Consider the following 26781-nt stretch of genomic DNA (forward strand, 5'->3'; position numbering starts at 1 on the left):
CAACCAAATGCCTAGCCACTTTTATGATGTGTGGATAACCCGTTAAATTACCCCTTTCGATACATATTAAATATATAGTCATATTTTGCCTTACTTACTGATGGGAAAAATGAAATCTGCTCTTAGTAACATTTAGGAGGATTTATTGGCAGAAATTATATAGTTTATATAGTTTTCATCAGTGCATAATCACCTAACAGTAAGAACTGTGTGTTTTTGTTACCACAGAATGAGCCGTTTTTATCTACAAACGCAGCGGGTCGCCTTCTGCGAGGCCGCCATGTTGAAAGGGGCAAACCAAACACTGGGTCTAGACAGGGGTGTTTCACGATCTCCGTAGTTTCTCCTTTGTGCTTGGAAGAGGAGTGTAAAGCAGCAGAGATGCCAATAAATCCTACACACTGGAACTTTAAATGATTTATTTAAATATTTATTTTTACTCAAAAATCTAGTGTCGGTTGGGCTTTATACATACAGACTGTATGTAGGGTTGACCAAACTGTGACTGAAAAGCCAATTTAAATTTCCACAAGTTGATCTTTGAAATGGTTGGTAAAAGTTAAAAGTAGCCGATACATCATATTAGTTACTTTTTTAATTAAGTCCCCCTTCACCCAAATTGAGTAAATACTATTGGGCTACTTCACTTTGGTGTTGGATTTTCACTGTGCAGAATGATGTGCAAATGTCTGTTCGACTATTAGATTAGTTTGTGGTATCACAACTGGATGTGAAAGACAATCCTACAACGTAGTAAACGCGTGATGCAGACACTTTAATCCCCCAGGATAAAAAATAATGTTTTCAGTGAACAAGATCTTGTGTCCAGCAGTTAAACTTTTTAAATAAGCAATATTAGATTTCTTTATTTTTCAACGACGGGTGAAAAAAACACATGAGCCACAACTTTATTATTCCAAGCAGAGTGTTTTCATTGTGTCTTAAAAACATGGAGGAGATCTTTAACTCTATTTCTCTCCCTGGCTCTGTTGTGTAAAAGCCAATTGCCGCCATTTTGAAAGGTGTCGGAGCTTCCGTCACCACGTGAGGAGGAAGCGGCTGAGGGGAGAAGACGGAGCAATCGAGCGGAGTGGCTGAAGCAGGGGAGCCAGTGCCATCACTCAAATCTACTCGTCTTGACTACCTGGGCTAACTTTAGCTACATGTGCTGAGGTCGAGGGGGAAACTGATCTCCACTGCAACAATGCCGACAGTTACTTTACCGCCGAAAGAGAACGCTCTCTTCAAGAGGATTCTGGTGAGTTGATGGTTAAAGAGACTCCTAGCGACCGCTGTCGTTGCTACGGACAGACTGACGACTTTAAACAGCCAACGGCGACACTGTGTCAGTAGCTATCCGGCACTTAGCGTTAGCTTCAGTCTGTTAGCAAAATGGCATCATTGAATGGGTTAGCTAGCCCGGCCCTGACGTGCGCTGTCACTGTAACGTAAAGCCAAAATGGTTGTTCGTGACTTTGTTGTGATTGTGACAGACGTGTTCATGGTGGTTGAAATACAGCTCCACTAAAAACACTGCGATGGTTTAAATGGCCAGTCTAAGCTAGTTAGCTGCTGATATACATCACCGCTTGTCAAACACAACAACCGATAGCTTGACGCTAGCTGGTTTCCACGATGGCTAACTAGCTAGCCAATGTAACGGCCATGTTTGCTGTTAAGTTAGCGTCTCAAGCTACTTTTTATAAATGTTTTGCCATGTATTTGTTGGTAGCTCAATGCACAGCAGGTGTTGATACCGGAGTGTAACTGTACATTTGAATTATGCCGGACGGGGGCCATGCTAACCTGCTGCAAGCACAGCCCACTGGCTGGCCATTTGACGTTAGCTAATCGGCTAACGCTAATCAACTAGCGTTAACGTTACATGTCTCGGTTTGTCCCTTACTGGGTGCCGTTAATGGTCAGTCTTAATCTGTTTGCGTGTGACCTCGGCCTGCACATATTTCCAGCACTAGTCTAGGTTAGATTTGGTCAAAATTGTAGTACTTGTAGTGGGAAAACGAGAGGAAGTAAGAGAAGGACCGGTGTGACTGTGTCAGCAAATCTGTAGCTGCTTCAGGCCTGCTGTGAAGCTAGCTACCCACCCATCCATCCGTCCATACATCCATCCTTCCTACACTCTCCTCCATGTTTGAGTCCTGCTGTTTATTTGCTATCCACGCACAGGTTTATGCAGGTCAGAGGAGTTGTTGAAGCTGTGGATGCAGTGTATTTTCTACAGGATATGACAGTAACTGAACTGTCTATGAAGTCAGTGTAGGTTGCTGCAGGTTAAAGTCCTTCTCCTCCTGTGCCATGCTTGTTGATTGTCAGTGTGTGTTGTTAAACATCTCTGCATGGACATCTAGCCACAAACTTTCTAGGAATTGAGTGGAGTACGTGTGAGTAAGTTGGCAGTGATCAGTTTAACGTCACTGTGTGGTCGAGATAAACATCATTGTTTTGAAAGGCAGGGGTTTGCTGGTACTTAGTGGATGTTTATCAGCGTATTGGCAGAGGCCTGGCATTCAGTCGCTCTACCTCTGGCAGGAAAAAACAGACCTGTGACCTGCACCTGATCTTGAAAAGTTGGAGCCTGTATTTGCTGCATACCTCGGAGGGAGTATTGTTTTTCCTTGTACTGTTGAACTGGCTGCACTGTTTAATGTGTTGGCTTTCTGATCACACACTTGATAATTGTAGAATTTACTAATACAAAAACCTGGTACATTTCCATTTGTTTAAAATGTACAGTTGTATCACTTAGTTAATGGTAGCTGGGATGAAAGTTTTTGTACTGCAGGAAGCATTTAACAGAAAATTACAAAAAAGCCTTCACCACCATACTTACTGTAGTCAATACCATACTGTTACATGTCTGCATGCCACTGCTACTGTTTTCAAGTATGGTACTGCAGGTTCAACAGGCTTCTGATTTCTGCGTGAGCATTTATGATGAGTTGTTGGGCATTTATCAGATATTTAAATCACTTTTTCAGTTAAACATCGTTGTTCAACACTTGTCTATAATAAAGTGAGGTGACCTTTAGGTCTTGTTCCTAGTTAAGAAGAGGTCTGAAAGCATGTCGTCTGGTTGAAGTTGTTGTGTGAATGAGAACCCAGAATAAAATTACTGTCATTAACCTTTCTGCACTTGGGATATGATTTGAGATTTGAAACAGATTTCTCTCTGGCTGTAGTCAGGAGTGGACCACACCCCTCTTTTATTTTTGCTTTCCCAGACTGAGTGCCCAAATGCATTATTAGAAGTTGGCAGGTCTCCAACTTCTGCATGGCACTAGAGTTGGATGAGTTTCCATTTTGTTTTTTTGGGCTAAAGGGGAAACTTTCCTTACTGTTAGACTAACCTACCTTGCACTGTTAATCTCATTCAAAATGTAGTTTTTGATTGCAGTCTTGTTTTCAACAAAGCTAAGCTGCATCAACTAACTTAACTGTTACAGACACAGAGGTGAGGTCAAAACCACAACTCTAATGTTCACAGTCACAGCGACAACTATTTCTGACGTGATAACTTTTCAAAATCCCAACTCAAAGGAGGAACTGCTGTGTGCAGTGTCTTTGCGTGTGATAAGCCTTCAGACTAATTGATATAATTCTTTTAAACTGGACTTTCAGGTATTTCACTTAATTTCACTGATACCTGTAGCAACACGCCCACACCAAAGGGTTGCTCCTTCCTTTTTTATTCCCCTTCTCAGCACTCATCATGCGGCTGGACAGGTTCAGTAGAGTGGTACTACTGTTGAAGTGATTTATCTAGGACTGTCTAGATGCATTATGGGTAGTATTTGGTGTACAGAACAACATAGGTGCTAGAACCTTTAGGCTGTCCCACAACTGTTCAGTATGATTTACAAATACTCCCCTTTTTCTGAAAGCTTATGAACGTGCCCTGACCTAGCTGAAACAAAGAAAAGTTGTAGTACACCTTTTGAACTATCATAATCTTCAGTTGCCCTTCATTAATGTGAACGCTTGCAAGTTGTATTCACAAGAATTGTTGCTACCTTCCTTCCAACTCGATACGAAGGTGGCGTCAGTGCTTTGGAACAAGCTTCAAGATGTTTTCCCTAAATCTAACATTTGCACTCCTTGCAGCGAGTCCTGTAGCTTAGAGCCAGCACTCTGACAGCTTCTCTCTGTAACCCATAGGGCCAGAGTTATTTTGGGTGAGGAAGAGAACATGCTGGATAAGCACAGCTGGTGGTGTTAATGTTGCTAAATTTACATTAAATGTACACTTCAGTATGTGTGTGTACCAGCATCTGTATACTTGCATAATGCATATGTGACTTTTTGAACGGACTCTTGCTGTAGTCATTGTGGACAGCACTGGCTCTTGTAGGGATGGGAATTGATAAGATTTTATTGATAGCCATTATCAAACCTGCTTATCGGTCCCATTGTCTATCGATTCCCTTATTGATTCCTGTTAAATTTTCTGTATGGAAAAAGTCTGCTAAGCCTGCCTGCATGACGCTAATGTTATTATAGAATAGGATATTTACCCTTCATAACAGACATGCTGCTCAGTTGAGAAGGAGAGGTACTCGTGAGCGTCAAATACATGGCATTCCTTAAATTTTAGCCTGATGTTGCATAGAAAGATGTTTCAACATATTGCTGGTATTTCCACCCATCCTTGAAATCATAATTTTACAGACATTACAACTAAGCTGTTCCTTTGTGAAATGAAGCCATGCGTTGGACCTTTCCTTCCCCTCCACCATGGCTCCTTGCCAGTTAGCAGCAGCATAGACACTTGAGTTTGAATTCATTGTTTTGTATTGCGCAACTGTCAGGAAAAACATGCCGGCATTGATAAAAGTGATAAGCTTAGAGGTGTACGATTCCAATGGATCTGACAATTTGGAACGATTCTCAATTGGCACAGGAACTCCATTCTCATCCCTAGTGCCTTTGTAAACTTGTTTTAAAAGTTAATGGTATCACACTGATGAAGACATTGGTTTGACTATATAATGGAGCTTCTTTCTTGTACAACAAATGTTGAGGTGCTGCTACAGTGCATGTTGGCTCACTGGAAAGGCTTTTTAATTCTAGTTGAAGAATTGTGGGGATTGTGTGTCGCTCATACACCACCTGTCACAAAAATGTTTCATGTTTTCTTTTTGGTGCCTGGAAACATGTCAACACTCTAATAACATGTAACCAAATAGTGGTAAGCTATAAATTTAATTCGCTGATGATAGGTATGGTGGATAACGAGGATCACAGTAGTCTTAGCTGGTACGCATATAAAACACAGGGATGTAAACCTGGTCCCACGCTGTGAATCCAAATTATTTACCACCATCTGGTCGGTGACCACCATTTATTTTTTGGCCAAACCCAAAATTGACTTGCATTTGGTGCTTGGCGGCTGTGAATTTTGGACCCTGTATCCATTGTAGTTTAATTTGTGGACAAGTTTCTGTGTGTTTGTGCTCAGTTTTGTTGTAATGGGACATAGATTTATTGTTTCAGACCCAATTCAAAGCTGAGACCCTATGCATGTCTGTTATTATGTTGATTATTGAATGAATGAAGACAGTGGAGTACTGAGCCGGACCAAACATGCAACGGTTTTGCACCAGTATGCACAATTTTGTGTTGCATTGTCTTTTACACAGTGTTGTTTTGTACAATATTTAGATAAAGCACACCATCCAGCGACTGACCAGACATGAGCCCATTTCTTCTTAGTCCCAAGTCTTGGTACAATCCTCCACTCAGTTCATCAGTGAATTACTTATAATGTCATAACCGACTGTGGCACCACCCGTATCCCGTGTGTGAAGTTGACATCTTTTTTTTTGTGGCGGGGCAACAAAATGCCATCTGCCAGCTTGACTCTTACTATCTCTCTCACACAGTCTGTCTCTCTCTCTCTCTCTCTCTCTCTCGGTGTCTGTCTGATAATGTTGGAATTATATCATTGTTGGTTAAATTAAACTAACTGTAGACTTACAGAGACGTTATTGTTCCTCGTTCTTTAAGGTCTTTAATGTAATTTGGTTTACATCCTGCTTCCAGGTACCATCTTGTTGTTCATCAGAAACACAAGTGTCATTTTCATTGTTGCTGTTGAGCTAGTTGTTTTGAGTAGGGACAAGGGTGTGAGTTTTATTCCTCTTCTTCTCTCTAAAAATATCACTCTGGTTTTCTTGCCCTAATGTGATTTCACTATCCTTCCTTCGACAGCGATGTTACGAACACAAGCAGTACAGAAATGGGCTCAAGTTCTGCAAACAAATCCTGTCCAACCCCAAGTTTGCAGAGCATGGAGGTAAGCAGCAGACGTGTGGATGCACGGATGGAAAGATGCATGACAAAGTTCTCCTGTCGTGGGCAACATGCACTATCTCTTACTGTGTGCTGCACTGCTTTCTCCCTCCAGAGACCCTGGCGATGAAGGGCTTGACCCTGAACTGTCTGGGGAAGAAGGAGGAGGCCTACGACCTGGTGAGAAGAGGCCTGCGCAATGACCTCAAGAGCCACGTTTGTATCCTTACTCATGGCATGGCACACATTATTTATGTGTCAGTGAAGTTAAAGCCTTCGGCTGGTGGGTCTGATGTTATAGGACCTGGAGGAGCCAGACATTGTGCTGAGGAGCTCTTGTGTTTTGTGAAGTACAGTCAGCACATTCTGTCTGTCTGTCTGTCTGTCTCTGTCTCTCTCTCTCTCCCTGTGACTCCCATGCCGGAGTGAAATCTGCACATTTCCAGCAGATATGTGCTATCTCAGCCTAAGCCCTTAAGTCAACACACTGATCTTTTTTAGCTGCACCAGTCCTTTCTTATCATAAGTCTAAAGCAAAAACATCTCTTGTTATTATTGTGTGTACTACTGTTTATCAGCATACATCCCTGAAAGAGCAGGAGCTTGACGAACAGATCATTTTAATTCAGAGTTTGTGATTTTTGTCATTTTTAGGCCAGTTAACGCTAGATTATTGCTAACTAAAGTTATTGATCATTTATCTGTGTCCCCCTTTTCTCAGCTTGCTCTCCATTTGTCTCACTCTGTTTTAGTTCTAGCTTTGAATAACTTATTTTATCCAACAGTGTGACAATTACTTGGTTAACTAAGTAGTTGAGAGACCAAAAATATTCTAGCCTTCTCTGCTCCCAGTCTTTCAGATGCGAGGATTTACTGCTTTTCTTTTTGTGAAATATGTTTGACAACAAAAGCTATTTGACTTTGTCAGCTTGGGCTCTGGAGAAATGTGATTTTTCATTATTTTCTGATCTTTTTATAGACTAAACAATAAATTGATTTTTTTTTTCATTTCTGTATTTTCCCCTCTAAATTTGAAATCTGTAGCAGAATGTGGCTTCTTTTTCTTCTTTATTCTTTTTAAATTTCTTAAGTGATGATCCTTTTTGTAAGTAAAAATATCATCGTTAAGCACAACTTATTTATCCATGAGGTATCAATCCCTTACGGATGAATAAGTTGTCCACTATAACCAGGAAAGGCTCATTTGGCTCCAGTAACCTCACCATCTCTGTGCACTTCTGTATACCTGTGTGATAGTAGTTATAACATCAGATGTTTGGAGGAGTTTGTTCCTGTGTTCCTTAACTCGGTGTGCGTCCCAGGCTGGCATGTATATGGGCTCCTGCAGCGCTCGGATAAGAAGTACGACGAGGCCATCAAGTGTTACCGTAATGCTCTGAAGTGGGACAAGGACAACCTGCAGATCCTCCGAGACCTGTCCCTGCTGCAGATCCAGATGAGAGACCTGGAGGGCTACAGGGTGAGTACCGACAGGGGAACTACAAGTGCATGGTTCCTATTTAGTTAAATAATTACCCTGAGATAGGTTTTGGATTATTATAATGAAAATCCATTATGAGTCATCCTCCCCCAGCCTGGGGTGGTCAGGGCACAGGGTCGGCCGTAGGACAGCACGCCTCAGACCCAGTTGTGAGGAGCAGAAAATGTGGCAATAAAACAGCTCTAAATAATTTGGGGGGAATGAACTTTCTGGAATATACAACCCCATCTGTTGCTGTGCCTCGTTCAGGACGCACTATGGCACTGATTTGGAGAGGACGGAGCGCATCAGCAGGCTGATATCAGGTTGCAGTCAGTCTTCACAATGTAGAACAGTTCCCCTGGGACACAGCCTGGGATTTAGATGCTTATTTAGTGAGAGGTATGAAATGGAAAGATGAAAGTCTGGTTGAAAGGATTAAAAATATGGACGAGAGAGGGGAAGGGAGGGGCTGTGTATTAGGGGTGTGTGTTTTTAAAAAAAAAAAAAAAGTTCTCTTTAGCAGCAACTTGGTGTCAAAACCATGAATCAGCTAAATTTCTCTCCTCCACTTTGTGCTCCCAGACGATGCTTAATTTCCTCCTAGTTTATCTTCCCAGCGAGATATCATGTTATGTCAGTTCAGCCTTTTTTCACCCTGTTGTTTCTGATGTTCTGATATACCTGTGTTTGCATATTTTTTGTCTATAGGAGACACGATACCAGCTGTTGCAGCTGCGTCCAGCGCAGCGGGCCTCCTGGATCGGCTACGCTATCGCCTATCACCTCCTGGAAGACTACGAGATGGCTGCAAAAATCATTGAGGAGTTTAGGAAAACACAACAGGTTAGATCCAAAGACAGCTCAGCCTGTCTCTTATAGGAGCCATGAATATGAAATATTCTGTATATTCGATTGCCTTTCTGCACACTGTAAGAATAGTACCTGGATCACAGTCAGTTTTTCCCCTCAGTCGAGTTTTAACTATGGGTGTTGTCTCTGTCGTCCGTGCATTAGACACAGCTTAAATAGAGCTCATTCTCTCTGGCTTGGTCCTGATAAGACCAGTCTGCTTCCTGTCTTTGTGCCATCTATGTAATACAACAAGCGGGAGTGACAAGGCAACTGCACATATGCACTGAGAATGATGCAGAGTTTCCTGAAGTGCATAGATACAGAAGTCCACCCAGCAGCTCCAGTAGTTTTTCATTGTTTGTTGTAGCAAATTTTGAAGAACGCCTCTTTTATGTTTCCAGACGTCTCCAGACAAAGTAGACTACGAATACAGCGAGCTGCTGCTGTACCAGAACCAGGTGCTGAGGGAAGCAGGCCTGTACAAGGAGGCCTTGGAGCATCTGTCAAATTATGAGAAGCAGATCTGCGACAAGCTAGCTGTGGAGGAGACACGAGGTGGGTCACTGTGCTACAAACGTCCTCTGTCAATGTCACACTGGATCCAAATTCTTGGAAATGCCTTGTTAGCCATTGGTGACTCAACATGTCTCAGATGAATGTACGGGTAAATACAGTAAATACATGTACAGTTGTAATGCGAAAGTTTGGGCATCCCTTGACAAATAACACATTTAGTGATTTTATTTTTTCTTTAAAAGATGTAAACACAGCCTGTTGAGGGTATGGAACGTAAGACGCAATATTTGCAGCAAACATTCATGCATGGTTTTGTTTTTTGTCATAAATTGAAACACGATTGTTAAATTCAGTGCAAGTTTACATTTTAAAAGAATGCATTTTTAATAGGCTGTTCTTTGCAAGATTTACATCAAGTATTTATATCCAATGTCAAGTTTCTCCAATCTTTATTTTATTAACTTTCTTTAAACTAAGTTATTGGTGGAATATTAGCAGCCTTTGGCTCTTTCTACTGTATGTACCTTGACATCTCTTTCCTTATGTCTCTGCAGGAGAGATACTGTTGAAGTTGGAGCGTCTGGATGAGGCCACAGAAGTCTACCGCCGTCTGCAGGAGAGGAACCCTGAGAACTGGTCCTATTACCGTGGCTTGGAAAATGCCCTAAAACCAAGTATGACACATATTATCCTTTCTGTTAGAAACACATCTTCATCACTGACGTAAAATATCTACATTCATTCAAGCTACAATTGTCCACTCTACTGAATTTTAATGGTTTATTTTCTCCAGGCAGTGTAGAGGAGACACTAAAGATCTATGAAGAAGCCTGGGAGAAGTTTCCTAAAGGACTGGTTCCTCGCCGGCTGCCCCTCACCTTCCTCTCTGGTGTGGCCAATAATACGTCTCCTTTCAACTAAAACAGTGACCTCAGTCAACATTTCCATCCATGACGTAGGAATAAATGAACAAACTAGTAGCTGTCTTAAGCTTCAGTTATTTGATTGTATTCATGCTATTTGGGTTCCTAGTTTTAGCAGTTGTATTATTTTGAATCATTTTTGACCATTAATGAAGTAAACTGTGTGATAGAAGTGAAGTAAAGCTTTATGAACTTTTTTATATCATGTGTTTCTCCACAGGTGAGAAGTTCAGAGAGTGTCTGGACAGGTATCTGAGGATGAACTTCAGTAAAGGCTGTCCGCCCGTCTTCACAACACTCAAGTCACTGTACAACGACAAAGAAAAGGTGACAGCACTGCTGCAAGCATGCTGGATGACTGATCTAAATCACAATGACACTTTCTCCTCACTTCACTTTAAACCGTCTTACATAACACACTGAAGGGAGAAAGGTCAAGTGTTATTCATGAATAGTTATTCTGAAGTATTCGCTCACAGATGTGTACTTCATACTGCAAGTGGGGTAATGTACTGTTTCCTCCTTCTCTTTGCAGGTGGCAATAATAGAGGAGTTGGTGGTCGGCTATGAAACCTCATTAAAAAGCTGTCGAATGTTCAACCAGAACGGTGAGGAGAAGATTTCTTAATCAGGATGAAAATAGATTTCTAATCCACAATATTGAGTGTGCAATGTAGCGTAATGGACAGTTTTAAAGTTGTAATCCTTCAGTCCTGGTTGATTTGGCAACACCTGTGGTTACTGGTGGCAACAACAAGTGCAGTTTAATACTACACCAAACACTCCTTGAGCAGCTACTTTGACAGAAATAAGAGCAACTGGTGTATCTGTTTACAGTGCAGCCTAACAAACTCATTTTGTTTTTAATTAAGTAACTGCATTCATAATCGGATTTCATGCTGCACACTGTACAAGTGGTTTGCCTTTGCATTTTAGATGAACGATTGTAGTCAACACTAACTGTGGTGACAAATAAATAGTTTCCTGTGATTGCTTCTCTATAAAACATTGAATGTGTGGCGGTAGGAAATGTTGGGTTTGCGTTAGCAGTAACTGGATACACATCTGATTCGGCTGTGAGATAGTGAACAGTAAACAATGATAAAAATACGATCAAATTAAAAGAGTATTCCTGAATTACATGCCTCGTCGTTTAAACTTACACAATCTCCCTGCATTGTTGCAGATGATGGTAAGGAGGAACCACCAACCACATTGCTCTGGGTGCAGTACTTCCTGGCACAGCACTATGACATGATTGGCCAACAGACGCTGTCTCTAGATTACATCAACGCAGCCATCGAGAGTACCCCTACGCTCATCGAACTCTTCCTTATCAAAGCCAAGATTTACAAGGTACCATGTGGCACACATTTGTACATGCGTAGACTGTTAGACTGAGGAGTGCAGTGTTGCAGTGCTGTTGTTGTGACCGTTGTGTTGACCTTTATCCTCCTGCAGCATGCTGGGAACATCAAAGAGGCTGCTCAGTGGATGGATGAGGCCCAGGCTCTGGACACCGCTGACAGATTCATCAACTCCAAGTGTGCCAAATACATGCTGAAGGCTGGCATGATCAAAGAGGCCGAGGAAATGTGCTCCAAGTTCACACGGGTGAGAAAAACTGTGTGTGGGTGTGTACACAAGTACACACTGGCAGCTGACAAGCTGAGGAAAACGTTTGAAAATGTCAAAACAAAATCACGGCCATATTTCCTGCTGATTCCATTGGCTAAGAACTAGTATAACCTGGAGATCTCATGACCTTCTTGTATCACTATCCTACAACCTTAAATAACTGGAATTCTTTCTTGACAAATTATTCACTTATGGCAGATTCACACAGGAGTAAAAGCACATGTCGACCTCTTCAGTACCAGCAAGTCATTAATAATGTATATCACTTGACTATAGGACCCTGAGTAAAAAAAGCTTTAGCGTTCATTTATGTGCGTGTTTTTGAAGTTGTAATATAACTGATGTCTCTGTTTATTATGTGGGTGTTTGTTTATGCGTATGAGAGCATGAAGTGGAGGCTGGGATGAGTAAGCTAAGACACAAAACCAAGTGAATCATGATACAATATAGTCAAGACAAATATCCACTATTATTTTTTATATAAGGTGAAGAATTTAAAATGTTATCTATATTGTTGTAACATAAGTTATAGTACTTGGTAGCAAAAAATAGGATATACTGTCAAATCCTGTATTTTTCGAAATCTTAAGAATCCTTCATGTTCTTGTCCTAAAAGTCTAATTATGACAACATTAATCTCTTGGTGCCTTTTAATGAAATAAGCCGCGATGACTGCAAATGAGTTCACACACAGGCTGAACCGAAACAAGCCTGATCGTGAGTGACCACGCAATCCTAGACATGAATCATAATAGATTTGCAGTAACACTAAAAGACTAGTTTTTGTTTGCAGCAGTTGACATGATAATTGAGCTGCATCACCGTTTACTTTGCTCATGCATGTCTCTGTGTTTTGCTCTGCTGGTCCAGGAGGGAGCGTCGGCAGTGGAGAACCTCAACGAGATGCAGTGTATGTGGTTCCAGACGGAGTGTGCACTCGCCTACAAGGGCATGAACAAGTTTGGGGAGGCCCTCAAGAAGTGCCATGAGATAGAAAGAGTGAGTCCTTATTATCAGGGATTAAACCATACTTAAAAGCTTTGTTTGAATGCTTGATCACTTATTTTACATCCTATTCACTTTCATCAGCATTTTGTGGAGATCACAGACGACCAGTTTGACTTCCACACCTACTGCATGAGGAAGATGACGCTACGCTCCTACGTGGACCTGCTGAAGCTGGAGGATGTGCTCCGGATGCATCCCTTCTACTACAAGGCAGCCATCACAGCAATCCAGATCTACCTGAGCCTCCACGACAATCCCCTGACCGACGACAGTAAGGAGCTGCAGGCCGACACTGGTGAGGATGAGTCCCATTTGCAATACTGAGTTTCCAATATATTTAATATGCTTTCCTGGACAAAGGAAAAAGAAATTGGTGCATGTTCTTAAATATTAACACCCAGCTCTTTTCTGTAGCTAACCTCTCGGACAAAGAGCTGAAGAAGCTGAGGAACAAGCAGCGGAGAGCCCAGAAGAAGGCCCAGCTGGAGGAGGAGAAGAAGAATGCAGAGAAGGAGAAGCAGCTGAAGAACCAGAAGAAGAAGAAGGAGGATGACGACGAGGAGATCGGAGGGCCCAAAGAGGAGCTAATTCCTGACAAACTGGTCAAGGTAAGGGAGAGAAACATCATCAAAACCTTGTTGTCCGTCACAAGGCAATGCAAATGTGTCTTTGTCTGAATCAGTTAGGGGGATGTTGACTGTTTGGTCTTTTGTGTCCCCTCTCCGTCACTTTCTGTGTACAGGTAGAAAATCCACTGGAAGAAGCTGTCAAGTTCCTGATGCCTCTCAAACACCTGGTCAAAGACAAAATAGACACACACCTACTGGCTTTTGAGATCTACTTCAGGAAAGGTTGGCGAGCACATTCATTTAAATGATACTTCACTGACTTTGCTTTGGTTTTTACTGTGTTGATACTGTCTGTCCTTTTTATTTCTGCTTCACACAGATTTACAGTCAGTCTTCTCTTTTCAGACAAATACCTGTTGATGCTCCAATCGGTAAAGAGAGCATTGGCCATTGATCCAGACCACCCATGGTTACACCAGTGTCTAGTACGCTTCTTTAAAGGAGGTAGGAGATCCTCATTAAAGCCACATCACAAAATCATTTTATTAACATACCTTTATTCATACACCCTTTCTCCTTCTAACTTAGAACCCACCCACCACTTCTGTCTTCCTCAATGTCATTGCCTTCCACTATTGCTCATATTTCTCCCTTGTCTCCTTCTCTTTTCTTTCAGTCTCTGAAAGCAAGGAGCTGCCAGAGGTGGTCAGGACTGTGCTGAAGCAGGAGATCACCCGGCTGTTCGGAGACAGCAACGCTAAGAGCTTCAACCAGGCCTACCTCACCAAGCACTCAAACTCTGTACCACACCGACTGGCTGGTAGGTCTCTCACACAAATGGTTGCGGTAATATATTGGTGTCACTGCAGAGTTTATCCAGCAGAGTGCACTGTGATCTATAACACTGTGGCAAGCAGCACAGAGTAAGAGAGACTAAACAACTCTCAACAATGTCAACTAGAATTGGTTAACAATGTATATGTTAAATTATTTAACATGTTATACTATATTTAAGTTAAATATTCTTTAATAGAGTTATTTGTTTAAGAAAGCAGCCTTCTGAGCACCGTTGCATAATCATATTGGTGCACAATCAAGATAGAAAAGGTCTACTTTCCCTTTTCTTGTCCCCGACTGTTCAGAATATCGCAGATTATTTCCACATTCTTCTTTCCATACGTCTCCAACACTTGATGAGACTTTGCTTTTGGTCTTGTAGATTGTGGAGAATCTGACTATTTTTCCAATCTAAACTTTCTACAGCTTGGAGCTGATGGCTGTATGTTGTAACTCACCTATATTAGTCATCTTTGGATATTTCCATCTTGAGTTGTTTCCTATGTATCTGAGCTGAGCTTCTTCTGCCCATCAGCAAACCTTCATACAACACTGAAATCACTCTACCAACACTCCTCTTATATGCATCACTCTGTCACAATTAGTGTTTCGTTCACAAAAGAAACATGGCTTTCTCTGTCTCTAAATAATCTTACTTTAGATACCCCAAAACAAGCTCAGTAGTCCAAGTCAGTCCCTCCTTTTAGTTTTTAAAAGCTCTGTCGCAAACACACATGCTTTTCTTCAAACTCTCAAGCACTTTTCTCACTCCTGCAGCTGCTAAGATGATGGTGTATCTTGACTCGTCGACGGAAACGAAGGCAGCAGAGCTGGCCACTGCACTAGATGAGTCACTTGATAACAGATCCATACAGGTATACATTAATGCAATGTGAGAACTGTCTGGTAAAATGTTGGAATAAATACTATCAATGGCAGTGACATTCTGTACATTGATACCACATTGAAAATACTTTTATCGATGTAGTCCTTTTACTGTTGAAAAAACGTCCCATTTTCATTTTTCTTCCCTCATTAGATTAGCACAGAGGTCTTGGAGTGTCTTCGGAGCGGCGTCCTGGGCGACTGTAAGGAGCGTGCAGAGTCTTACCGCGCCGAGTGTCACAAGCTTTACCCCTACACGTTAGCTTTCACACCCCCTGGATACGAGGAGAACACCAAGATCGCCAATGGAGACGTTTCCACGGAAATGGAAGAGCTAGCCAATGAGATGTGAGCGCAACAGAACAACAGCAGATGAGAAAAGGAATTGGACCGAGCACGGAGCCTTGTGGTACGCCTGGCAGCCGTTTTGTAGAGCCAGACACGGGAAGCGAAAATTTTGGTGTTTCGTTCTTTGGCTCCGCTTAATCGGGTCTGACCTGGCATGGCTTGGCTCTCTCCCACATGGTGAAAATCAGGACTGTGAGTGTGAGAGTGAGTGTGTGTGTGTGTGTGTGTGTGTGTTGAGAGCATGATTGTGTTTATTTGTGGGAAGGGGGGGGGAAGAGGAAGATAACAGAATGGCCATTTTACTTTTTTAATAGAGCTGACAACCATGCTGAATATGAAAATAAACAATAGTTACTGGCAAACTGACTAACATGGACTGTCGGTTTCCTCAGAAATTATCAATAACGGTGACAGCAACCACTCGAGTTTGACTCAGTGCTGCTCCGACACACGCCTATTGCATACTGTGTTCCCCTTATTTTAAAAAGCTAATTTAATTGAAAATAGGACACAACTGTCACTGGGGGACGGGAGGCTGAGCTGAGTGGATCTGAGCTGTGACAGATCTGTAGGAAGCTGAGCAGGAAGAGATACTGAGGACCTGAAGGAGACACTGAGGACATCCAGCGAACCACAGACGTATCTGTATCTGCTGTTACGCTCCAGTAAACCGCCGATCTACATGTGGCAGCGCAGCAGAGTGTGCGAGGAAGGCCCGATCTCTGCGGGAGCACAGCACGAAAAGAGTCGCCTCACACGTGAACTGTTTTTTTTGTTTTTGGTCAGACTGTGCTTCCCTCACCGTTCCTGGTTAAACTTGGGAATATGTAATCCTCTGTCTGTTATTATGGAGCACCTCGTAGCACAGATTAAAAACTGTAAAGGTTGTGTGTTGTGCTCCATTTCAAATACACTGCTACTCTTAACGTTTTTACATAGTTCTGAGAGAGTTGGATAGATCTAAGCAATACCATAGACACCTTCCTGTCCATAATGGATCAATGAAACTCCTATTATTGATATTGATTTCCAGATCAGTTTGAAGTGGTTACACTGAGCCACCTGGCAGAGTCACTTGTGTTGTTACTGTTGTCACAGTTAGAAATGATTTTATCTGCATGTACACAGGGACTCTTGTCAAAGTGGAAACGAGCCTCCAGTACATCCTACTTCCGAGTCTCTGCTAATAAAAATGGCTCCTCTAAAGGTCAGAGTTCAGCATCCAGGCCCGTTGCCCCGAGGTGACAGACGTGAAAATGTTACAAAGCGAGTAACTGTATGGGCACCTGGAATTTGTTTTACTTTTTCTGTTCCCCCGTATTTTTTTCCAATAATCTCTTTTCTTCCCCTATTTCCTCATATTTGGGTTCTAATGTGAAAGATTAAATCTGAGATGGCGATGTATGATATCTCTGGATTTTTGTATTAAAACCAAATGAAAGAAAACAATCGACTTCTTTGAATCTATGTGTTAAACTGAGTGGCTGGCATGGATCAGGTCAGATCATGGTCCTCAGATGTAGCCCAATGTATATAAAATAGATTTGGTTTGTTAGGGTTTTGTATTTATAACCAACTCTAAGACGGAGTTTAAGTCAAACTGAGCAGATTTTTGTTATCGGTGCTTTAGTTAAGGATGTCCTGGGGACAATACAAATAGCTGGGACATAAGTGTCTGAGACAATTTGGCAACAGTAGAAATATGTATCATTACAAATTAAATGATGACATTTGTGTCATTGCATATAAATAATTTTAATTGTTGGGTGTACAAATTTTAAAATTGGTGGTACCAGCACAAGCTCTACGCTGCATCACATGCGCACTTACACACAGAAAATCAATCTTAGTGAGCGAGAGAGACTTTTCACTGGGCTTTATTTTCTAAAAGTCAACTAGTGACAAATTAAGTGACTTATTTAGACCATCAGGGAAAAGGAGAGAAATATATTAAAATATATAATATCCTAATATGACCTCTCTTCATGTAGTTCCTATAGCTTGTAAATATGTACAGTTGAAACCAGAAGTTTACATACACTGTATAAAAAGACACAATCTCTTTTTTCTCTCTGACATTAAATCAGATTAAACGTTTTCCTGTTTTAGGTCAATTAGGATTACCAAAATTATTTCTATTTGCTAAATGCCAGAATAATGAGAGAACTTTTTAGACAATGTTTTTTATTACTTTCTTGAAAGTCAGAAGTTTACATACATTTCATTAGTATTTGGTACCATTGCCTAACTGAGGCAAGTTTGTAGGCCGCCTTGCAGCCATTTCAGCTCTGCCCATAAATGTTCAATAGGATTGAGATCAGGGCTTTGTGATGGCCACTCCAAAACATTGACTTTGTTGTCCTTAATCCACTTTGTAACCAGTTTGGCAGCATGCTTCGGGTCATTGTCCATTTGGAAGACCCATTTGCACCCAAGCTTTAACTTCTTGGCTGATGTCTTGAGATGTTGCTTCAGTATTTCCACACAATGTTCTTTATAAAGTGCACCAGTCCCTCCTGCAGCAAAACAACCCCACAACATGATGCTGCCACCCCCGTATTTCACAGTTGGGATGGTGTTCTCAGCCTTGCAAGCTTCCCCCTTTTTCCTCCAAACATAACGATGGTCATTATGGCCCAACAGTTAAATTTTAGTTTCGTCAGACCACAGGACATGTCTCCAAAAATTAAGGTCTTTGTCCCTGTGTGCATTTGCAAACTGTAATCTGGCTTTTTTATGTTTCTTTTGGAGTAATGGCTTCTTCCTGGCAGAGTGGCCTTTCAGCCCATGTCGGTACAGTACTCGTTTCACTGTGGATAAAGACACACTCTTACCAGCTTCAGCCAGCATCTTCACAAGGTCTTTTGCTTTTGTTCTTGGGTTGATATGCACATTTCTGACCAAAGCAAGTTCAACTCTGGGACACAGAACCCGTGTCCTTCCTGAGCGGTATGATGGCAGGACATTCCCATGGTGTTTATACTTGCGTATAATTGTTTGAACAGATGAACATGGCACCTTCAGGCATCTGGAAATTGCAGCCAAGGATGAACCAGACTTGTGCAAGTCCACAATTCTCTTCCTGATATCTTGGCTGATTTCTTTTGACTTTCCTATGATGTTACACAAAGAAGCAGTGTGTTTCAGGTGTGCCTTAAACTACATCCACAGGTGTGTCTCTAATTAACTCAAATGTTGTCAATAAACCAGAACCATCAGAAAAACAGGAAAAGTGATTGTCTGATTTCATGTCAGACAGTGAGAAAAAAAAGCGTATGTCTTTTTATACAGTGTATGTAAACTTGTGGTTTCAACTGTATATAGTTAATTTGACCTTCTCTCTCATTGGGTTACGCTGTTCCTTTAGCTTATCTGTAAATAGTTTGAGCTTGCAAATATTTAAATTGTTTGTTTGATCTCTATTCCTTGCAGGTTTTTTTTTTTTTAAATCCACTGTATTGAATTTATGATTATTTGGCTAAATACTAATGTTCTTGGTGTGTGTGTGTATATGAATTTCCATTGCAGTATACCATCAGAAACAGGTTTGCATTTAGACTGCAGTTTGCAGTGATGCATTTATTGATTAGAAATAAACAAAAACAATAAACCAATGACTAAAGAATAATGAAAACTGATTGTGGTCAAACACCTGGGGTGAATTCTTTATTCTGAAGCAAACCCACAACAAACATACCTCGCTGTCACTGTCCTTTCCAGACACTTGTCTTATTGGCATCTTTTCTGATTCATTGTTTTAGCTGTTCAGATTGAGCTTCCTATCGTGACATTTTATGCCAGCAACACTCATGCAACAAGTGTTCCTGTTTGACTGTTCAGGCCCATGTGAGCTTATAGCAGAGCCAAGAAACCACAGATTTTTACAAAATTTTGTATCAAAGTAGGAAATAGATCTTTACTGTATTTTTTGAGATCTATACGAAATAACTTATGGTTGCAGTATCAATACAGGGGAACTAAATATAAAATAAAGTTAATACAGATTTGGTACTTGCTGAGGTGCACTCAGACACATCATTCCTTGGCTCACATCTGACAGGAGAGCAGTCAGTGGGGCAGTGGGATACAGGGGTAGACAGACACATGACTGCAAGGTAAAATCTACCAACAAGGAGCAGCAGCATGTTCCTCTGACAGGGCAGGTGAGTGGATGAGGGAGCTGCTTTTGCTATGAATGGAGGTGTTTCAAAGTTTGATTCAGTATGTAGGTTGGAAATCTCGGTTGCATAATAATAAAAGTGTATCTGTGTGCAGCAACTAACGTATAAGTAGAACTTGTAGAATGAATGTAGACATGAATTAAACATTTGTAAGAAAAAGTTCGGGGGACTTGTAACAAAACAGAGGAATCCACCATGTTTATCTGCCTAGAAACTGAGGCCATGCACTAATGCCTGCTCGTCATTTGATCAACTCTCCTCCCATCGACTCCAAACACATCACCATGCTGTCAAGTGAGCCTCCCGCTCCTCCTTTCATTCACGCTGCTCAACGCCGCGAAGAGCTTCCAAGCAGCTTGTGGGCTGAAAGTCTACACTTACCCATCAACAGAGAGTGTGTTGTAGCAGAATACTTCAGTTCAGACCTGGTGAGGCTTCCTCTGCAGGGACCTTTCTGGTAACGCAGAGCGCTGAATGGAGTCGTCTCTTGAGTTTTCCAACTCTTTGGGCAGCGTGTCCTCGCTGCTGACTCGCTGTCGGACCTTTAAAGTTCTGGTGATAGGGGACTCCGGGGTGGGGAAGACCTGCCTCACACACCGACTCTGCGCCGGGGAGTTCCCCGGGAGAGTGGAGGCCACCATCGGCGTGGACTTCCGCGAGAGAGTGCTGGATGTCGATGGCGAGAAAATTAAGGTAAATGGTGGAAGTTTTGGCATCACTTAAAACAAAAGAATGACACAGTGTACAGAGGAAGAAGAAGAACAGGAGCAGGACGGCTGTCATATTTGAATAAACTGACAGCTAATGAAGGTATCCACAGACTGTTGGCTCTTTCAGGTTGTGTGTTAATCACTTGTTATTCACATTGAAGTCAGTGCTCTTCATGGGCACAGTTGAACTAAAGAATCAACCTGGACAAACCTTTAAAGCACCCGGGACTGTCTGTGCAAGAGAGGCCACAGTGTTCCTGTTTGGCTCCTACAGGTTGTTTAAGAGCGTCTGGGCTTTTTAACCCTGACTTTATTGGGTTTTATACTGCTTTTATATCTCCTCTGTTGGCTCTAAATGTTCCAAGAGGCTCTTTCAGTAACATCCTACACTGCAGTGTGGCTCTGCTGAATTCACACACAGTTATTTGTCCCAGACTGAATGACAGAGAATTCTCTGGATGACAGAAAATCAGCAGACCTGCCTGCTTGCAGAACTAATGCAGCCTGTTAATCACTGTGGACAGTAAATGCTTGATTTTAGAGGCATGTTAGCTGTTACATTAGCATATATACATGCACATTCATCTAATTCAGCTCTGATTTTGAATCTTGCTGTTGTAATGTGAGGCTGTACTGTAAGTTTAATTAAAACACGATAAAGGACTTTGTTTATGTGATGATTCTATTTTAAAACTGTGGCTGTTAGTTGGTTTGTGCTATTTCCTGAGAGTTTTGAAATGGCCACATGACAGAGGAAGTGTCTTTCAGTGGTGGATTTGTGCTGAGGAGGTTTCAAGTTTTGTTTCCAGTAGGCATTCAATTGATAAGGGGACTTTCTGGGGTCCAACAGAAGTTTCAGGTCAGTCAAGTAAAGTTTCAGTCCAAACCAAGTCTCAAGACAAGTCTTAGATCAATAAAGACAAGTCTCAAGTCAATAAAGTTTCACATCTATCAAGCAAAATCTCAGTCCAAACTAAGTCTGAAGCCAGTCAGGCAGGTCCAATTTAAGTCACAAGTCCTCTAAAGCTAATTCAAGTCGACATTCAAGACTAACAATTAAAATGACTTTTCTTTCTAATCTGCGTTTACAGTTTTTTATACAAAGCTGAGGCCGAGTCCTTTCAAAGCACACCCCTAATAATCCAATATGTGAGCTGTGTGGCTAAGCCAGGCCTGCCTCTAGTCTGTTTGTCATTTTTTTGTTTTCACTGTTGTTGTGTTGTTGTATTATGTCTGTGTTATTTTGTGTGTTATGTGTCAAATTGATCACATATTTTAGAAGTCACATGGTGTATCATCGATTGGAATTGACATTTAGAACTTCATTTTTCAAGGAAAGCCCGTCAGAGAGCTCTAAACTTTCTAACCACCATCAACGTGTTTATTCCTTTTCTTTGTTCCTTCTCAGTTATGACTCACTCAATGTGTGTGTGTGTTTTCTTCTGTCTTGTTTGGGCTATTTCAACACATGATTTCTTTTCCTTACGTGCCTTCCTACTAATTCATTTCCTCTTTGTGACTTTTTCGTCTCGACCACCTCACCCCCTCAGTGCCAGCCACTGAGAAGAACCCACACGTCAGTCTCTCACTTTCTCCTCTCGTTTCCCCCTCCCCACCAGCTCCAGCTGTGGGACACAGCGGGACAGGAGCGTTTCCGTAAGTCCATGGTGCAACACTACTATCGTAACGTCCACGCTGTGCTCTTCATATATGATGTCTCCTCGCCTGCCAGCTTCAGCGGCCTGACTTCCTGGATAGAAGAGTGCAGGCAGAACTCTCTGGGACAGGGAATCCCCAGGTAACTGCACCAGCCATCTGCATGTACTGCTACTCACTGAAAGGACAGGACTCTTTGATTTAACAATAACAAACCTTCAACCAGTCAACACCCTGCATCCTTTTGTGCAGTTCTTACTCATCCTCTTCCATCGCCTATTCTCCACCTAGGTTCCTTGTGGGCAATAAGAGTGACCTCCGTGACCACCACAGGACTGACGGCCAGGTGAGCCAGGAGCAGGCGATGAGCTTCGCCAAAGCTCACGGCATGATGTTCTTTGAGACGTCTGCCAAGAACCCGCCAAGCAAATGCGCGAGCGGTCGGCGAGGTGATGGGGAGGTGCCGTATCAGCAGGATAAGGTGGAGGACATTGTCGTTGCTGTTGGTGCCAAACTGAAGAGGCAGAAGAAACCTTCAGCAGCGACCGCCCCGGCGTACAGCGGGTCCTTTAGAGTCCTGAACAAGAAAGTACCAGATAAAGAGATGTGGACCTGCTGCTGAGACAGAGAGAGGGAACTGTTGGCCCTTTCAGATGGAAGAATGTGACTTTGGAGCTCTTTCTGATCGACTGTGTGAGGATGTATGTGTTTGTGTGTTTGTGCGAGTAAGAGCACCATATTGAGCACAATGTTCACTTCTGACCAAAGAGCCAAAGTGCAAAACTTTTACATTTGAAATACAGTTGCTGTTACACCCACACAGAACTTTAATATTTATGCTCTTAAACATGTGAGATATCCCATTTGGAAATGTTGTGTATATTTTTGATTTTATTGTTTACAATAGCTGCAAAATAAAAGACTGTGAATGTAAGCATTATTTGGTGGAGGCTTTGATCCAAGTGAGCTTTTAGTGCAATGACTAATTTTCAGCATGTGTGGTCTCACTGGGAACATATATGTGGCTGTGCTCATCGTGTGCAGCATGAATCACCTGGCGGGGTTTTCTCACAGCATCTAAACACTGTCGGATCACATGAGGGTTAAAAATAATGTGCATTAGCTCTATAACCATTAAAGGACCAGTTTGTAGGATTTATTGATATATAGCAGTGAAACTTCAGATTGAAACTAACTGAACACTGCTCGCGTCTGTATTTGACTGCCTGTAAATGAGAACGGGCTGTAAAGTGTGCAGAAGAACCTACGGTGGCAGCAAAACTCACAAAAAAACAAAAAACCGAAGGCCCTATCTACAGTTAGTGTTTTTTGCCTTCTGGGCTACCGTAAAAACATGGCGGTTCAACATGGCGGCCTCCGTGGAAGAGGACCTGCTTCCTCTATAGATAAAAACGTTTCATTTTAAGGTAACAAAAACACAACAACTCTTATATTCAGGTGATTATACACTAATGATAGTTATGTTTCACACTAGACCTTTTAGATCTGTTTATTATTTCATTGACAGTCACCACTTGGATGTTGACATGAATGTCTGGAAAACTGGAAATTACAGTAACTCCAGTATAATATGAATGTGGCAAGAGTGTACACAATTTACATGATTTGTAGTGGAGCCCAGTTTGACCTGCATCATGTGGACAATGTGTAGAATTACATAATTCCAAATTGAAATGGCAGAACAGCTTAAGCTTATGTAACATGACGCATTTCTTATTAAAACTGAATTTGCAAACAGGAAACATGCGCATTTGGAAATGTCAAGTAACATTCAAACACACACCTCAAACCCATGATATTGCTCCACTAGCATGTGACTTTGCCAATGGCCCGGTGCAGTGTTAGCGAGACGCATTAATTTGACCGGATAAATGTATGTACAGGCCCCGAGTCATCAGATGTAGCTCAGCACAATGCTGGAAGAGAAAAGAAGCATTTAATACTAAAAAAAACATATATATGACAAACTAAGAGATATAACAGTTAATGTGGGGACACAGGGTGAAATTTTTAAAAATATATTCTTTATCCTGCCGTGTCTTTTATGTACAGATGAAAACAAATCATGGCCCTAAACAGCTTTTTAAATGACTACAACTACCTGGCTCACTTTCAAAAACATCTGCCTGTCCTGACTCACTAAATGTTACTCTGTATGTGAGTCACTTTAATACAGTGATGTTACAGGACAATCTCCTCCTGGCTGTCAAGGGCTTCCCACCACAGGACTGTGTCCAGATGGATAAATCACAGCAGTCATGCACTGGTCTTGTGCATGAGCAGTGTGGGCGCAGGAAAGTGCATCACATGTGTTGCAACTGTGCGTCCAATCGATGATTCAGAGGTCATCACATGCTTCTGCTCAATGGTCTGGACAACTGTAAGATCCTGAAACACACCAGGGATAGAGGCAGCTCTGTTTTGTGTGTGTGTGTGTGTGTGTGTGTGTGTGTGTGTGTGTGTGTGTGTGTGTGTGTGTGTGCGCGCACAAGTGTCACTCTGGTGCAACATTCAACAACCAAATAGTAGATGTCTTTCTTTGGACTAACGAAAGACAATAACTGGAGGAGGAGAGAACTTCCCAAAGCATTTTTTTTATTATTTGCCATGACAAAATTCGAGAATTAAAATGCACTGTACTGAATATCTGGAAATAATCACAGAACATGCAGAAAATGAAATTCTCCATATTGCTGACTGTTTACTGTGATCAGCTACATCATTTCTGACTGACATCTGCCAGTTTTGTGTGTAATAGATTTCCAGAGTAGCAAGGTGCTGTACCTCAGAGACTGCCTACTTCAAGGGGCATTCCACCAATTTCACACATCAAGATCAATTGACTTGCCATGGAGAGCACTACTCAGCTTGTGGAAACAGAGGTGAGCTTCAAGTAATTCAATTATCCACAGATATGTCATAGTGATGTCATCAGGGATCAGGGACGTTACAACCAAATTATTTTACAGTTACAAACCGGGGAACTTTTAAAGACATGAGAGTTTACGGGCAGACAGGAAGGGACAAACTAGAGTTGCATTATGGGCAGGCCTGGCCCTCACCAATTTGACGCCCTAGGCAAGATTTTAGGTGGCGTCCCCCTTACATCGCAGTAAATTCTACTGCCAGTTATATACATACATATACTCACGAAAGAAACCGAATAGCTTTGTCTTTGACATTTTATTTTATTTTTTAGAGAAACAAGTTGCTCAATCACAACAGTTAACAAGAAAATAGTAAATTAAACTTAATAATACAAGAAATGACAGGACAGGAGGATCACTTGATACTGTTGAAGTGGCGATGACTGTAGATGGCCCACGATTTGCAGGAGGTGGATTTAGATATTTCAACAGCGCATCTGAAGAGAGAAGAGGAGTAAGTGACACCGTTGGGTGTTACAGTCTAATAATAAAAGAAACGATTCCAAGAATAAAATTAAATAATAAAATGGAAAAACCTAAGAGATGCATTACTTTCACTGTACTGTACATGAATGATATACACTGCAATTTCTTCTGATATGCAAATTAGATTAGATTTAATCTTATGGTCATTACAGTGAAATGCTGATGAGCAGAATGCAAAGAAGCAGTAAACTGCAGTATAATATAACATATGGGAATGTATTAACATTAATGATGTGCACTTTAACATGGATGTAAAGTTTAACACTATAAACACACTTTAGACAATACTGAACTATAACACAACAAACAATAAGGCTTACAACTCTAATATATAAAGGTGTGTGAAAGGAATAGCATTTGACTGACTGTTACAAGCAGAGCAAACGTTAGCTGACCAATAATAAATACAAATAAAAATGTAGACAAATGTAAACAGCTGCTGAATAGATCTACTCTTTACAAATGTCCCTGAGAAGTAGAAGGTGGGAGTATTATATATATTATTGGCCCCTCCATAACATGAACTGACGTTACTATCGTTCTGCAACAGACAAATCATTTCATCACATTATCTTTACTCTACCTCTGTCTTTGTCGTGTTTTTCCTCCTCTTCTTTTCATATTTTCCTTCCCTGGGCACCGGAAGGTTTTAGTCTTTTTTACATTGTTAATGGTTTCTGGGGTGATTCAACCATCTCTCAGAGAGCAGGTAGAGGATATTATTATTAAATATTATTATTTAATAGGCTTTGCTATGCAGTTAAATGAATATAGGCTTATTTTTTTCACACTAAGAAATAATAGCACCAACTAGTTTTAGTATAAAAACTAGTTGGTGGCTATTTTTTTCTTTTTCTTTTCTTCCCCCATTGTGGCGCCCCCTAGATGGACGGGGCCTGCCGGGCCGGCACTGATATGGGAAATACTGGATCCAGTGTTTAGGGAACAAAAAGGATATCCCAACATCTGCTGCTGCAATCCTGACCTTTCATTATTTTTACGTCCCTTGAGTGCAAGACAAAATCCAACCAGTAAACATGAAATTACTCACTTTAAAGTGAGACTATGTAACATTTAAAGGAACATATAACAAATTATTCTACTTACAAATGAAGAGATAATTTGATAAGCAATAAAACACCATCTTTCTCAGGTTAGTACACTTGGGGGTTTTGCCTTTCAGCCCAGCTTGGTCTGGTATGACTGGTGGTTGGGGGCTAATGTTAGCTATAGATACTGCTGTGTAACTGACATTTCTATTAGTATTAGGCTATATTAGGTTTTAGAATTCAAATTATCCTGGTCACAATTTAGCAAAAGTTACATAGGTTTTAAAATTGCTTCAGAAAATGTGAATATGACTGACACCGATGGTCAAATTCATAAATGTCTACCCATCTGTGATGTTTTCTACAGGACGTGTTATCTGAAG

General features: G+C 41.4%; 2 protein-coding genes across 2 annotated transcripts; both read left to right on the forward strand.

Moving 5' to 3' along the window:
- Nucleotides 1-1050: 1050 nt before the first annotated feature.
- naa15b (N-alpha-acetyltransferase 15, NatA auxiliary subunit b) lies at nt 1051-16817 on the forward strand. The gene is made up of 20 exons (XM_051386214.1): nt 1051-1258; nt 6229-6313; nt 6425-6529; nt 7632-7789; nt 8501-8635; nt 9046-9199; nt 9715-9834; nt 9954-10049; nt 10304-10410; nt 10619-10691; nt 11270-11439; nt 11545-11697; nt 12592-12720; nt 12811-13024; nt 13144-13337; nt 13472-13580; nt 13704-13802; nt 13975-14118; nt 14913-15010; nt 15175-16817. Exons 1-20 carry the CDS (start codon nt 1205-1207, stop codon nt 15370-15372), a joined length of 2595 nt encoding a protein of 864 aa, XP_051242174.1. The 5' UTR covers nt 1051-1204; the 3' UTR covers nt 15373-16817.
- Nucleotides 16818-19833: 3016 nt separating this feature from the next.
- Nucleotides 19834-22849, forward strand: LOC127355187 (ras-related protein Rab-33B-like). Its single transcript, XM_051385706.1, has 3 exons — nt 19834-20242; nt 21879-22057; nt 22207-22849. The coding sequence occupies exons 1-3, from the start codon at nt 20024-20026 to the stop codon at nt 22535-22537; spliced, it is 729 nt and encodes a 242-aa protein (XP_051241666.1). The 5' UTR covers nt 19834-20023; the 3' UTR covers nt 22538-22849.
- The last annotated feature ends 3932 nt before the right edge of the window (nt 22850-26781 follow it).

The sequence above is a fragment of the Dicentrarchus labrax genome, unplaced genomic scaffold, assembly GCF_905237075.1.
Source record: "Dicentrarchus labrax unplaced genomic scaffold, dlabrax2021, whole genome shotgun sequence".
In the NCBI taxonomy this organism is placed as follows: Eukaryota; Metazoa; Chordata; class Actinopteri; family Moronidae; genus Dicentrarchus; species Dicentrarchus labrax.

Excerpts from the sequence above, each read along its gene's own strand:
- naa15b (XM_051386214.1), top strand. The coding sequence starts at position 1,205 with ATGCCGACAGTTACTTTACCGCCGAAAGAGAACGCTCTCTTCAAGAGG. Across the intron at positions 8,636-9,045 it reads AGTTTAGGAAAACACAACAG|ACGTCTCCAGACAAAGTAGA; the intron begins GTTAGATCCAAA and ends TTATGTTTCCAG. Across the intron at positions 9,835-9,953 it reads GGAAAATGCCCTAAAACCAA|GCAGTGTAGAGGAGACACTA; the intron begins GTATGACACATA and ends TATTTTCTCCAG.
- LOC127355187 (XM_051385706.1), top strand. The coding sequence starts at position 20,024 with ATGGAGTCGTCTCTTGAGTTTTCCAACTCTTTGGGCAGCGTGTCCTCG. Across the intron at positions 20,243-21,878 it reads TCGATGGCGAGAAAATTAAG|CTCCAGCTGTGGGACACAGC; the intron begins GTAAATGGTGGA and ends CCTCCCCACCAG. Across the intron at positions 22,058-22,206 it reads CTGGGACAGGGAATCCCCAG|GTTCCTTGTGGGCAATAAGA; the intron begins GTAACTGCACCA and ends TTCTCCACCTAG.